The 13146-nt window shown below is 41.6% G+C and overlaps 1 protein-coding gene across 1 annotated transcript; it reads right to left on the minus strand.

Moving 5' to 3' along the window:
* Positions 1-1596: 1596 nt before the first annotated feature.
* On the minus strand, positions 1597-12304 carry LOC146320779 (substance-P receptor-like). Its single transcript, XM_084729234.1, has 4 exons — positions 12261-12304; positions 10796-10946; positions 7614-7810; positions 1597-1933 (listed from the first exon to the last, which is right to left on the minus strand). The coding sequence occupies exons 1-4, from the start codon at positions 12302-12304 to the stop codon at positions 1597-1599; spliced, it is 729 nt and encodes a 242-aa protein (XP_084585360.1).
* Positions 12305-13146: the final 842 nt, after the last annotated feature.

The raw sequence follows: 13146 nt of genomic DNA on the forward strand, positions 1-13146 counted from the left end.
CGCCCTTTTACAGACATTATGCTACACAGCAAGGCACATGACTGCACATCACAGAGCCACGGCTAACAGGCTGCCTGTGCACATTCTAGGCTGAAAAACATCTATAAAGCCCTTTAAACCTGATATTAACATGCTTCTGTATGACTGGATTACATTCGGATGAAGTAAAATGTGGATATTTGAAGGTACAAATGCACACAAATGAAACAGGCAACAAGAAATTTAAGCATGTACTGGAGAAACATTTTTTTTAGGTGTGGATGTAATCCAGCCACATCGCATTAAGACAGACTGCATGTTACTTCCAGGTGGAAGGGTAGAGCAGCTAATGAGAGTTACATAAATATTTCACAGTTTGAAAGTGGTGCCTCGCATTCAGATCACGACCTGGAGTCATGTGTCTGATAAAGGTGGAGCAGGTTACACAGACAGGTAGCTGAGGGGACAGTTATTACTGGGAAACTGTATTGATTCTGTAGAAAACTGGAACATTTCATCTGCTCTCTGTCGCGGATCGATCTCTAAGCTACGCATCAGGATCGTGTGGGTTCAGCGCCTGGGATCGAGGTCTCAATATTGGGTTGTTTTTGCTCTTCGGAATTTGAATCACCTCTACATTTCAGAGAGGATGCTCCCAGCTGCTGAAGTCGATGTTTAGCCAGATGAAAGCTGAGCGTTTCGGGTGATTGCCAGGAATTTTCAGCAACATCTGCAGGGGATCCTTAGAGCTCTCCTTCAGCCAGACAGGCACTCGTCTTCATGTGAAGTCCTGCTCAGGGAGGGAGAGTTGGCATCCTGATCAGCACACACACACACACACACACACACACACACACACACACACACACACACACACACACACGAGAAGTTCAGAGTTTCTGCTTTGTTGTTTTCCTTCTCTCCATCACCTCTTCTGGCAGAGTCTTTGAATTGAAATCACACATCCACCTCGGTTTTCAAAGTGTAGCTTCTTGGGGAGAGTTCCTGCGAAAACCAGGTATTTTCCAGTCAGGGGGTGGAGGAACTTTCTAAAAAACTCAAGCACTGTCTCTTTGCCGAGAACAACCCCCCCTGTTAAAACGAGGAGCCGCTGTGTTCGCAGCACGCCAGTCTCATGTTATAGCCCCGCTCCAAAATAGACTGTGTGAAGTCACACAGCTTGCGCGATTGCCGACGTGTGAACCCTCACTGGTGTGACAAGCAGAGGCTGTGAAGATCGGAGGCGATAGCGTCTGCTTCAGCTTGGCTTTTGAACTGGAATGTGCTGCTCATGTCGTCGGAGTGCTCGTCATCGCTCTTTGGCAGTGAGCAGACCTTTCTAATGGCAGTTGGTCATTAACTGTGAGCAGTATCAGAACTTTACATAAGGGTGTTGTGGGCGAAGATGGCGCTCAGCAATCAGGGACTTGGTCTCACTTGCAAATGACCCAACGTGACGTTCCAGTGAGCACAATGGAAATGTATTAATCAGAAACTCAGTCACTGGCAGACAAACTCACACATTCATGCTGTTCTTTTGCAGGAATACGTACAGGCGAAAACAGCTCACTCTCCCTCCCTGCTGTCCAGCACACCGCCACCTGTGAGCTCTGAGCTCTATTCCTGCAGGTTGTTGCTGGAGTAGAAGCTGGACGTCTCCGATACGGTCTTGGAGACGCTTCGGGATGACGACCCGTTCGAGGTGAGGTCCAGGGAAGAGCTGTGCGGTCTCACTCCGACCGCAGCCCCGCCGGGCCCCGGACAAGGTGCTGCCTTGACCTTGGGGTGCTCCATGTCATCCCCAACGGTGGACACGGTAGTCTCCATCCGGCTGGCCTTGTAAACGCTCGTCTGGGTCTGGAGATAGCGGGTGGACTTCAGTTCCAGGCCTTCGTAAGAGCCTTGAGGGACGCAGGGGCAGCAGTGGAAGGCTTGTTTAAAACCAGCACGAAACCTGTGCAAGAAAAGAACAGATTAGTCCTTTTGAGTTTGATGCATGGTCAGACTAATTCAAAAATGCACATTAGTCCAGAATCTCTCCGTTGAGTCTACTGGACTGATCTACAACCAATCAGAGCAATGCAATGTGTTGATTGCACAAAGTGATTGCTGATTGCACACAATTCTGAGTCATATTTGATCAGCACTGCCAAGTTTGACAGTTTGATCTGAGTTACATGTCTGGTACGTTGTGCTTGAAACGTGACTTTTCAAATCTGGACCAGTGATGGACCTCTGTCAGCCCCCACCCCATATTAAATAAATGCTTCACGATTGGTCTGCCAAGATTCAGGGCTGGTGGAAAATCTGAATGGGAGGGTGGCAAGACGTATCTCACAGCAGATGAAACAGCTCACAGATTTAGGCTAGGATGGGACGAGTCAAAAAATTAAAATAAATTGAAAATATTTCTGTAGTAATAGCCAACTCCACGAATAATTCACACTTTTTGAAGGTTTTGTTTACGTCAACGCATTTATCCTAACTTTCATCCCGGCTTCTTGGGAGACATCTTTTCAACACACGACAAGATGTTCAAAAAACATCTTTTGGACCTATCTTTGCTCAGTGAGAATGCTATAAAAGTACCAGACTGGTTGATACGTATATGTCTGTGTCACATCACAGGTTAGTGATGTTCCTGAGTAAATGACATGTGTGCTGATTGTGCCTGTGGATGCAAGTGAATCAGAAAAGAACCTAAGTGATGGTGTAACTTAAGTTTTCACTGTGAAAAATTATGGCCCTGACATAAAACACCTGCTTTTAGAATGGAGTTTGAAAGACATCTGGGAACAGAGGGTTTTGTAATGTCAATATTTCATTAATTTAGCTGATTCACCTTTTATTAATGAACCTAGAAAGCAGTTCAAGTGTTTAAGTCCAGGGCTGACTTTTATCACCATCCTCCTGTAGGCTGTAATGAGATCTGCATCCTTGATAATGACAAACCCACAAAGAATTATCACCCCATTCTGCAGCTCTCCTCAGCTCTACGGAGTGTTTTTTTGCATTGTTTAGCTAATTGTTTTGGGTCTTTTGGGTGCTGCAGGCAGATCTTTTCAAGGTGAAAACTCTCATCAAACTACCAGCTAAAGAGACCGATAGTTTCCTCCCTCAGTTAGTGAGAGACTAAATATTATACTGTTTTTACACCAAAATTTGTGTACATTCAGTCTTTCTTAACCATGGGTAAACCCACTAAAACTATGACTGTCTTCTTTCCCAATGCGAGTTTGCCTTTGTTTTTGTTTTATTTGTCACATTCAACATCATGAACACATCAGAATACACATTTAGTAAAGAGTAAAAATCAGTATAGAGACCAGTGACAATGTTACAGTGTTTCCCTTTTACTGTAGCCTCTCCTTCAAACTCAATGCAGGCTAATTTGGAGCCATGTTTAAGCGCTGCTTGAATGGAGACAGAAGGAATTTGTGGCTTAGATGACAAAGAGTTGCAGAAGTTACCATCGAATGCAACAAGCCTTTAGTGCCTCTGCCACAAAAGGCAGTGTGTCCACCCAGGTGTAATGTTTCCATCACAGCCGATTAGAGCTGGAGCCGAGAAATAGCTGCAACTAATTGATCTGTAAATGAACGCTGATTGTAGCCTTTCCCACTGAAGACAAAGGCCAGATGTTAGGGGGTGTTAGTGGGTGTTGTCCAGTGGAATCAATTTTTATGGACTGGTGGACTGAGACACAACTCATAATGCATGCTAAAGTTGCTCTGTGTTTGTTGTGGATGTTTAGGTAGTAATATCAATTTTATGAGAATATATGTCTTTGCAACTTGTTGCATCACCCCCAAACGGATCAGTCAAATTACATATAAATGAATGCTGGGTTAGAAGACATAGCTTGTGCAGTTTTATCTAGAATTTCTTAACATCCAGCAGAAACATTTGGCCAATGTTGTACAAATCCTCTAGACATTATAGATGGAATTTTCGAAAAACATATTTCTGTACTTTCAAAGAGCACATAACAAAACCCATGATATTAAATCTTCATTCACTGTTCAAAACAGTCAAACACCAAAGACAATACAACATCACAGGTCTCTACGATCACATCAACTCTCAACGGCTTGTCAGGGATGAAAATCACAGATGAGGTCAGATATACGGATCTTCTACTGTTTCTCACTAGCCCATACATAGCTGATACATTTAGCAATGTTATTTGTAATATTATAAAGTAAATGGCACAATTACTGGTGCAATGCTGTTTTAGTTAGATGAGCAGGCATTGGAGTTTGCAGAAATCCCAGATAAATAAAGTTCCACAAGAGATCCTAAAACAAATAATATTATATATTGAGCAGCTATAACTATTTTTTTGCCCCACTTCACTCTATCAAAAGCAAATCCCCAATCTGATCAGACTTTTTACTACAGGCTGCAGCTTGAGGTAGAACCACAGTAACAAGAGATAAGAGTATAAAAGTATTTCCATTCTGACAGAGTGTACAGCGGCTGATAGATAGCGGCGCACTCAGGCTGTCTGAGGCGCAGGAGTGAAAAAAAAAATAAAAGCAGCATGCAGAAAGTCGTGATGCATTTACAGTTACAATCACAGATTAAGAAATATTCATTTATTCACCTCTGTACGAAAAAAACACTACATAGGTCACGCTAGAGATCACTTTATCATGTTTTATCTCAGGGCTTCCAAGAGGGCACTATTGTGGCATATTTTTAAAACATGGGGGCACCAGAGGGCAGTTGCCCCCTCTGCCACATCCATAAATGCACCAGTGTTGGTAGAGCTGATAGATAAAAAGGCAAAATACAAACAAATTGTGTAAATGAAACATTAAAATGTTAATGAACGCTAAATGTTGCATTTGACATTTACTATTGACCTTTATTGAGAGCACACTAATTTTCTCCGCAGGTGTTTGGCAGGTCTTAATTGTGCTGTGCAGAAGTTCATTTTAAATGTTGTCTAGAAATGTTGAAAACCACTTAAAGAAGTTAAGACAGAAATAAGAATGGTGCATGAGATGAGCCTGAATGGAAACAACTTACACACACACACAAATACACACAAAGCCCAGACAGAGAGAGAAGTGAAGAAGAAAAAAGGGGAAAAAGGAAAATGTCAATCACTGTGAGAGATGAGAAGAGACTGATGGAAAATAAGAGGACACACATTTGAATTTAAATCGTCTGAGCTGATAGAGACAAAAGCCGTCTGATATCCTGTTCAGAATGATGACTAAACCTCAGCTCACAGTGGTCCAGCCCACATATTTTCATTTTTAGGACTTAATGAACTTCAGAGGCGAAAACAGCCGAGTGTGAAATCTCATTTCTGCGACAGCGCAAAGACAATTAACAGGTGGCGGCAGTGGAAGACAATTGGGAGGTGATTGATTAAAGACAACAAGCAGAGTTGACCATCTGTCTTTAATCCGCAAGACAGCAATCTTTAGGTTCATTGACATTTTTATTGACGGGCAGAATGCTAACACAGAACGCCGCAGTCGGAGAGCAAACTGTTGATGTTCACAGAGGGATTCAGCCATTTTAAGAGCTGGGTTTAAAAGTTTGAAGTTTATTCTAACTTCAGTTCGTGTGTGAAGTCTGTGAGGTGTGGATTTTCTTTCCAGACAAGCGATCTCAAAGTGAGCATAAGCAGTGCCTCCACGGTGGCGTCTGAGTTCTCAACTGCTTGTCACCAAGGCAGCACTGGAGGATGGGGTATTGCTATTCGATAAGTGTACCTGTGTGTATGTGTGTGTGTGTGTGTGTGTGTCCTGCAGGACAATATGATTGCTGCTAAAAGAGAAAAACACATTTTCCCTCCATGAAGAGTTTTCACATTTTTTTCATTTGAAAATAAACTTCCAAACTTCACTTTGCCAAAGGACAAAAAAAGTTGGGGAAATTATCTTTTCGTGATGGTTTGCAGATGCAGTATGTAAGAATTAGCCACCTCTTCCATTCCTACTCCAAACAAATAGTGGTCAGTGTATCACGAACTGCAGCGACATATAGCTTCTGTTAGCTGTTAAGCTCAATTTGCCATGCAGTCCTATTGCTGGCTGACTCCCTGTCCTGGATGGGAAAACATCAGATTAGTGTTGGTGTTTACACCGCTAGCACAGGAGATTTGGACCAACAGGAAGAGTCCTTTTTCAGGCACCAGGATGCAAACACGGCAAGAAAACCACTGTAGTGTTGTTGGACTGAGGGCAGACTGGATGCTACAGTGTGTCACTATCACATCGTCAGGTACAAAGTGGTATTACGAGATATTGCGGGCCAAAGCTAGCTGTTTAGCATGCTAACTTCAGTAGATATCTCTGCAACAAGACACATAAATGTTTAAACTGTTATTTTGTCACATTCTGTTAATGAATTTAGTTATTTTGACAGTTTTAATGTAAAATTCTTACATATTTTGAAGTAAATTCTTGCATATTGGTCCTTAAAACATAAATGAGAATAGTATCACCAATCAGTAGGCTATATTTTAACTGTAATGAATAAATGACAAGATGATTCGATTCATGAGGTTATGTATGATGAAACACTGCATGAAAGGAAGAAACAATTTAGTAAGGATACCTCTGAAATTATTCAAAAGTACTGTAAATTCTCAAATAGAGGCCTGTATTCAAATAGTGGCCAAGTCTCAAATACTAACAACAACATCATGAACAAATACCATCTGTGTATATAAACAAAACTTCAACAATTTTGTTGCCTTTCCTAATTAATGAAATTGCTTCTTCTTTGCTGCTCTTTCACTCGGTGTTGTCGGCAATGTCAGTGAAAGACAAAACTTCCTGTCCAGGTTCTACGATAAAACCTCTGGCACAACTCTTCTCAAGCACATCACATTTTGTTCACCACACTATTCTTTTTGCCTGTCCCACCATTTGACTTTCATTGTAGTGTGTATTGGAAATTAAAAGTCACATGTCCCAACATGAAACTTAACAGTTTCTCCAGGAAGTTGTGATGTTGCATTTGCCACATTTCACTCAAATTCAACCAATCCCCATGAATTCTGCACGACCTTGCAATTATGTCCAAACTCCACAACTTTTCTGCAAACTTGACCAATCATTGGTTCTTCCTATGAGTTCCACCAGTCATAGCAGTCCCCATGCAAACATCATAGATGTATCTTTCAATCCCAAAAACAGCTTGTGAAATCCTGGAGGGACTGAGTTAGTCTGGGTCAGGCTCAAGCCACCTTGAGATCCAGAGTCTTAACCTTTAACGTGCAACACTTTGGTTTCTTGGAACCAGCTTTTCTGTTTCTGAATCAGTAGATTTTTTTAAAGATTCTTTTTGGGGCTTTTTGCCCTTTTTATTTTGATAGTGACAGCTGAAGATATGACAGAAATATGACAGGAAATGGGATAGAGAGAGAGGGGATGACATGCAGCAAATATGCCGCAGGCAGGAGTTGAACTGACGGCTGCTGCAGAGGACTGATAGCCTCAGTACATGGGGTGCGTGCTCCGCCAACTAAGCTATAGGGGCACCCCAAACCTGTTCAGACCAGGCTGAAATATTGATGAATTTACAGCAAATATATTATCATTATGTGCGTGTGTGTGTGTGTGTGTGTGTGTGTGTGTGTGTGTGTGTGTGTGTAGGTGCTGACTAACCTGTCGTTGAGGCAGCAGTAGATGATGGGGTTGTACATGGTGGAGCTCATGGCCAGCCACATGATGGCCAGGTAAAACTGCTGGATGAACTGTTCTTCAAGCAAGTCAGGGAAGAACTGGTGCAACAGGAAGTACACATGGTAGGGCAGCCAGCAGATGGCAAACGTACACACCACCACAATCATCATCTTCACCACCTGTTGGACACATAACACCATTTAGTCTTCATTGAACATTTTGGGCCCTCAGTGACTTGGTATTTCTTAAATACTGCAAAAAGCTTCATGCTGCAGGAGTTTTTCTTCATTGACAAAATACAATGTCAGTACAATGCATTTTTTTAAAATAAAAAGAATAAAACTTACTCCATAAAGAAAATATAATGGATGTAAAACCTGTCTTGCTCCACCAGTCCCATCAATAACAACAATGTTAGAGCAGGTATTGTCAGTTTGGTGCTTTTTTTGGTAATCTTTTGATGATGAGACATGCTGCAGTGCATTGATTATCTCCTCCAAGGATTGAGCAACCGCCTTGTCTTTCCTTTAACAAGCATCTCTGTGGGCTAAACAAGTGGCAACAAATCTGTCTGTCCAGAAAATGTCTGTCTGTCTCAGCTGCTTTGAACTCTCTGTCTGTCAAGAAGGAAATCTACCGCACATATGGCACACCATTAGCGTAGTCGATACCAAGACAGTGCTCGCTGACAATGAATTGAAAATAATGTGCATGGACAGGCGTAACAGATCTGTGGGGCTGCCTCATTAGAGTAGGAGGCAGACCGGTGTCCTGCAGAGGTAACATGATCAAGGAATTTCTGCAATCAATGAACTTAAAACAAGAAAAAGAAAATTGTGGCTTGGAACTTTTAGTGTATTTGGAGTGCATTTTTCTGTACGATGTCAGTCCACCACAGCTTTGAAGAAATGTAATAAATACATGTGCAAGTCATGATTATAGCTGCATTTCCAGCAGGGGAGAAGGACACTAAGAGTCTGCAGCTATGCTAGTGGCACGGCATACCGGTGCATTGTTCCCTATTCATAGATCAGAGCCTGCCTGTCCCAGTGGAAGTTGTGGCTAGTCAGAAGGTTAATGTTTTGACATAGAGCTGATTAGATCATCCCCAGTAACTGAATTTAATTCCAACAACACAGTATCATGTTCAGTTTTTTTAAAAAAGGCCTCACTACAATGAAATGGCTCATCACACATGAAAAGTATTTGGTCCATTGAATCCAGAAGAGTCTTAGTTTTCAATTCCAATGCTCTTTAGGGACAATATTCAGAAATATTCAGATATGCCATTTTTAGAATAGGATTAATAACGTTTATACCGCATGCAAAAAAAAAAAAAAAGGCCTGGGCAACATAGCTGACAAGTCTGTCATGTTGATTGTGACTGACAGCATGGAAATGGTGAAAGTGATAAAATAAGTTTGTTGTTTTAATTTTTAGTCATGGTTGGGAAGATATTCCTGCACAGTTTACATACAACGCTGTTCTGACAGTCTGTAATCCATACTAGCGCTGTGGCAATAACCACATTATCACATTACCTCAACATCACGGTCTTGTGATTCCCACTGTGGGGGTCATCACTGCAAATTTCATTTTGAAGGGTCCATCTCACGCTGAGATCAGTGCTTGTCTCTATTAATCTGATTGGTCGACAGACTTCATAGGATTGATAGTTGGTGGCTAACAACAACAACAAGACATTTGGTGTTGGATTTATCATACTGGACTAGATACTGAATCACAAAGCTTCTGAAAGGGATATGGTTTTTGTAAAGGTAAAATGCTAGTGTTAGCATTAGCTTACCGTTAGGCGGTCCTGCTCAGTTTACATCATGGCTTAACTCCTTCACTTTTCCAAAAGTTGAAACAACAGACAAGACTTTTCCTTTTTCCTGAGAAGTTGCAACATTTATTAACTGACACACTGTAACGTGTATTATACATTTACTGCCAGACTGACAGCTTCCTGCTAAGTTTAAGTTTCTGCTCCGATATGAGCAGCACTGTTACCCTCTGCCACTCGCTCTGTCCTTGTCCAACCACTGCCACTCACTCTGTGCACCACTCTATTCCTTCAAGGAGCCAGGCTACACTTATAACAGCATCATTCAATAAGATCCAATAAAATTTTATTATTTTTACATTTGGATAGTAAACTCTATAATAAAAAAAATACAAACCATCACGGCCCTAGTCCATCCATCTATTTTCCTTTGCTTATCGTTATGCTTTTACTTCAGTGCTTCTACTCCGAGCTCCCTCCAGATGTCCAGGCCCCTCCCCCTGTGATAGCTGCCCGATTTAAAAAGAAAAAAACCCCTGCCATACCAGTGAGATGACCTCTCTTTTTTAATTAACAATTTCCTCATTGTCTGCACCTTTGACATGTATTAGAAAGGGACGACATGAGAACTCCCCAAAAGTGAAGCATCATGATCAGGCCCAGGTGGCTGGCTGCAGTATAAGTCAGAAATCCTGCCTTTGTACATGATTTCTAGTATTTTAATTTGTTCTTATTACACTGATGTTTGTTCAAGTGTTCTCATCAATTTGGTTTCATTTAGTTATTTGATGCTATAAAAAGGGGGTTTCATGCCATGATTGACAGCTGAGCTCTGCTCATGAGTGAGTCACCCAGCTGTATGGGTGGGAAGTCGAAAGCACAGCTCCAACCCTGATCACTACTGTGCAGACTCTGGCTGAAAAAAAATATACATATCATTATCATTTTATCATCCAGGCTTACAAAAAAACAAACAAACAAACGCATGGATCACAGGATTCACGTGTCATGTTCCAGGGTCAGAGAGGCAAGTCTCTGCAACTGCCTTCATTAGGAGAGTGTCCTCTAAAGGACTGCAACACTGAAACAGTGAAAACACCTGACAAGCATGGGCCGTGAAACATGTCAGGTAGAGGAGGTAGAGGAGGAGAGTTGAGAGGGAAAACAGAAGATGATAGATGAAAGATAACAGGCAGACTGGAAAACCACCAAAGAAGAGAGGACGGAAGGAGAGAGGGCTCTGGAGCTGTGATGAAAAACGCAGGCAGACATGAACATTGCAGCTTTATCCTGTTCAAGTCTGCAGTGTAAAAAAGCACATTCGGAGTAATCTGATTACAGTCGTCTGTGATCCAAAAGCTGTGGGCAGCTAGTTTACCTTGCGTTTGGCAGTCAGCTGCTCCTTGTAGCGGTCAGAGGAGTCTCCAGGGATCTCGCTGGCCCAGAGGGTCAGTCCCACCACCAGATAGGCACAACCCATCACCAGCAGAGGAAGGAAGTAGAGCAGGATGACAACACACACGTGATATCTGCAACAAGACAAACAGCCCATATCACATAAAAATCATATCAACTGATTGTGTTCGACTGAAGCAGAGAGGGACGCAAGTTCAACCTGAAGAAAAACAAGGCTGAGGCATCAGAACCAGCACTTCCTCCACAATCTGATATTTCAAATTTCTAATTATCGTGATAACTGTGTTTGATTACTGTGCTTTGATAAAGTACAGTAAATACTATCCAGCATCAACTAAAGCAATGTGGGTTTGTTTTTTTATCAATGAAAACACTGACATTGCAAAGGACAAGACGGCATTTCAAATTGCTGAAATGCCAGACTTCAACAGACTTCGGAAGTAACTAATAAATACTTTGTTACTGTACTTCGAGCAAGTACTGTCTTTTAACACAAATATCAGTACTTTCTACTCCTTACATTTTCAAAACAGGCTCATTACTATAGAAAAAAAAACAATTCCTTGATGTGTCCATCAGTGCGTATCACACGTGAAGTACCAAGACACAAATTATGTAAAAGTCGAAAAAGGTGCACCAGGACAAAAATTGTGTAACAAAAAATGATGTAATAAGACAAAAAGTGATGAAATGATGTAACAAGATGAAGAAGACATAACAAGATAAAAAAGATGTAAGGAGACCACACATGATGTAACAAGATGAAAAGATGTAATAAGTCAAAAGGGACAAGACAAAACCAAATATGACATGAAAGATGTAACGAGATGAAAGGGACAAGAAAAATGATGTAACAAAACCAAAACAACAAAACAAAATTTACAATACCACAAATGACGTAACAAGACCAAAAATGATCTGACAGGACAAAAAGACAAAAACGGTAGTTTTGCACACAGACAACCAAAGAAATGTCAGTCAGAAAGTTACTTTTTACTTTTATACTTTGAGTACATTTCAGAGCCGGTACTTTTTCACTTTTACTTGAGTAAAGAAGTCGAATTATTCTTCTGCTTTTCTTCATCTGCACTTGCACTTGAGTAAATACTACAATAATGCTGATAACTGTGATAATTCTGGTCACTGTAATCGTGATATCGAAGTTCCATACCATTTCATCTCTAGTTACACCAGCTATGATCTCTTCCTGCATCTTCCCTGGATGCCAAAACTTACAGAACAGCCCAGCATCCTTCTTGGCATTTTTAAAGAACGATGAGATGCAGAAGAGCTCGTTTGATTTTGTGTTTTTGAGGGAGACCTGAGAATCACCACCAACACCCACTGCTGCAGAGAACATTTTGCATGGGGTAGTTTTAGAAAGTTTCATCAGAGACAACCAGGATTTATGGATAATCCGCTGGTACTGGCGAATGGGGCCAAACCGACTGTCTCCCTCGCCTGCCTTCATCCCCCCGTCCCGCAGACATCTGGTGCCATCGTTGGCAGCGTGTGCAAAGCACTGAGTGCAAGTTTCCTCATGTTATTTTGGTGTGCAGAATTACTGAAGCTTCCAGCCACATTGGTGGGTAGTTTTTAATACAGTGCACGTTGTTTCGCTGAGGTGAATTGCTTTTATATACTGAGACAGAGAGAAAGGTGCAGAGAGGAGAGAGCAGGAGAGATCGATTCAACTTGCCAAGAGCAAGTTACTCCACAGTTGTTATTATCTGCCAGCGCCTTCAGCAGACACGCCCCCATCGTTTCAAATCAGAGAACACTGCTTATTTTTTTCACACTTTCAAAACCTAATTTCATATATTTAGGGATTTTTGTAATCATTAAAATGTGGCTGGGTGGTTGATAACATGTTTCTGTGGTGTGACAAACTCAGAACAAAGACTTTAAGTACTCCTGTGGAATCCCCTCACACCGCAGGTATCTAAAGCTCCACATTTTTTCTGATGTTTCTCTTTCTGTAACAAAACCAGTGGGTAGTAAAAACATAGACAGAATAGAGGTCTTGGGGGTCATGCTCCCCCAGGATTGTTTTCCAGACACTGGCATTGCACATGCTGGCTCACTGACTGAGAACCATAATGTTGTTACACAGATGTTTTCAAGCAAGTTGGTCTGCCTGCCGGTGTCTGAGTCTGGGCACATGAGCACAATTATAAGTACGCCATCATAATCATGACATAGTTTGGGGTGTTTATAGGCATACTATGCAGGTTTTTCCAAAAACAATGACAAGAAAGACCCATAGACACCCTGCCCCCCCCACCTGTACCTTTTTATTTTCTCATTATTTAG

Source organism: Lutjanus erythropterus, chromosome 10, assembly GCF_056507025.1.
Source record: "Lutjanus erythropterus isolate fLutEry1 chromosome 10, fLutEry1.hap2, whole genome shotgun sequence".
Taxonomy (NCBI): domain Eukaryota; kingdom Metazoa; phylum Chordata; class Actinopteri; order Lutjaniformes; family Lutjanidae; genus Lutjanus; species Lutjanus erythropterus.

Excerpts from the sequence above, each read along its gene's own strand:
- LOC146320779 (XM_084729234.1), bottom strand. The coding sequence starts at position 12,304 with ATGAAGGCAGGCGAGGGAGACAGTCGGTTTGGCCCCATTCGCCA. Across the intron at positions 10,947-12,260 it reads CGGTTTGGCCCCATTCGCCA|ATATCACGTGTGTGTTGTCA; the intron begins GTACCAGCGGAT and ends GTCTTGTTGCAG. Across the intron at positions 7,811-10,795 it reads AGCTGACTGCCAAACGCAAG|GTGGTGAAGATGATGATTGT; the intron begins GTAAACTAGCTG and ends TGTGTCCAACAG.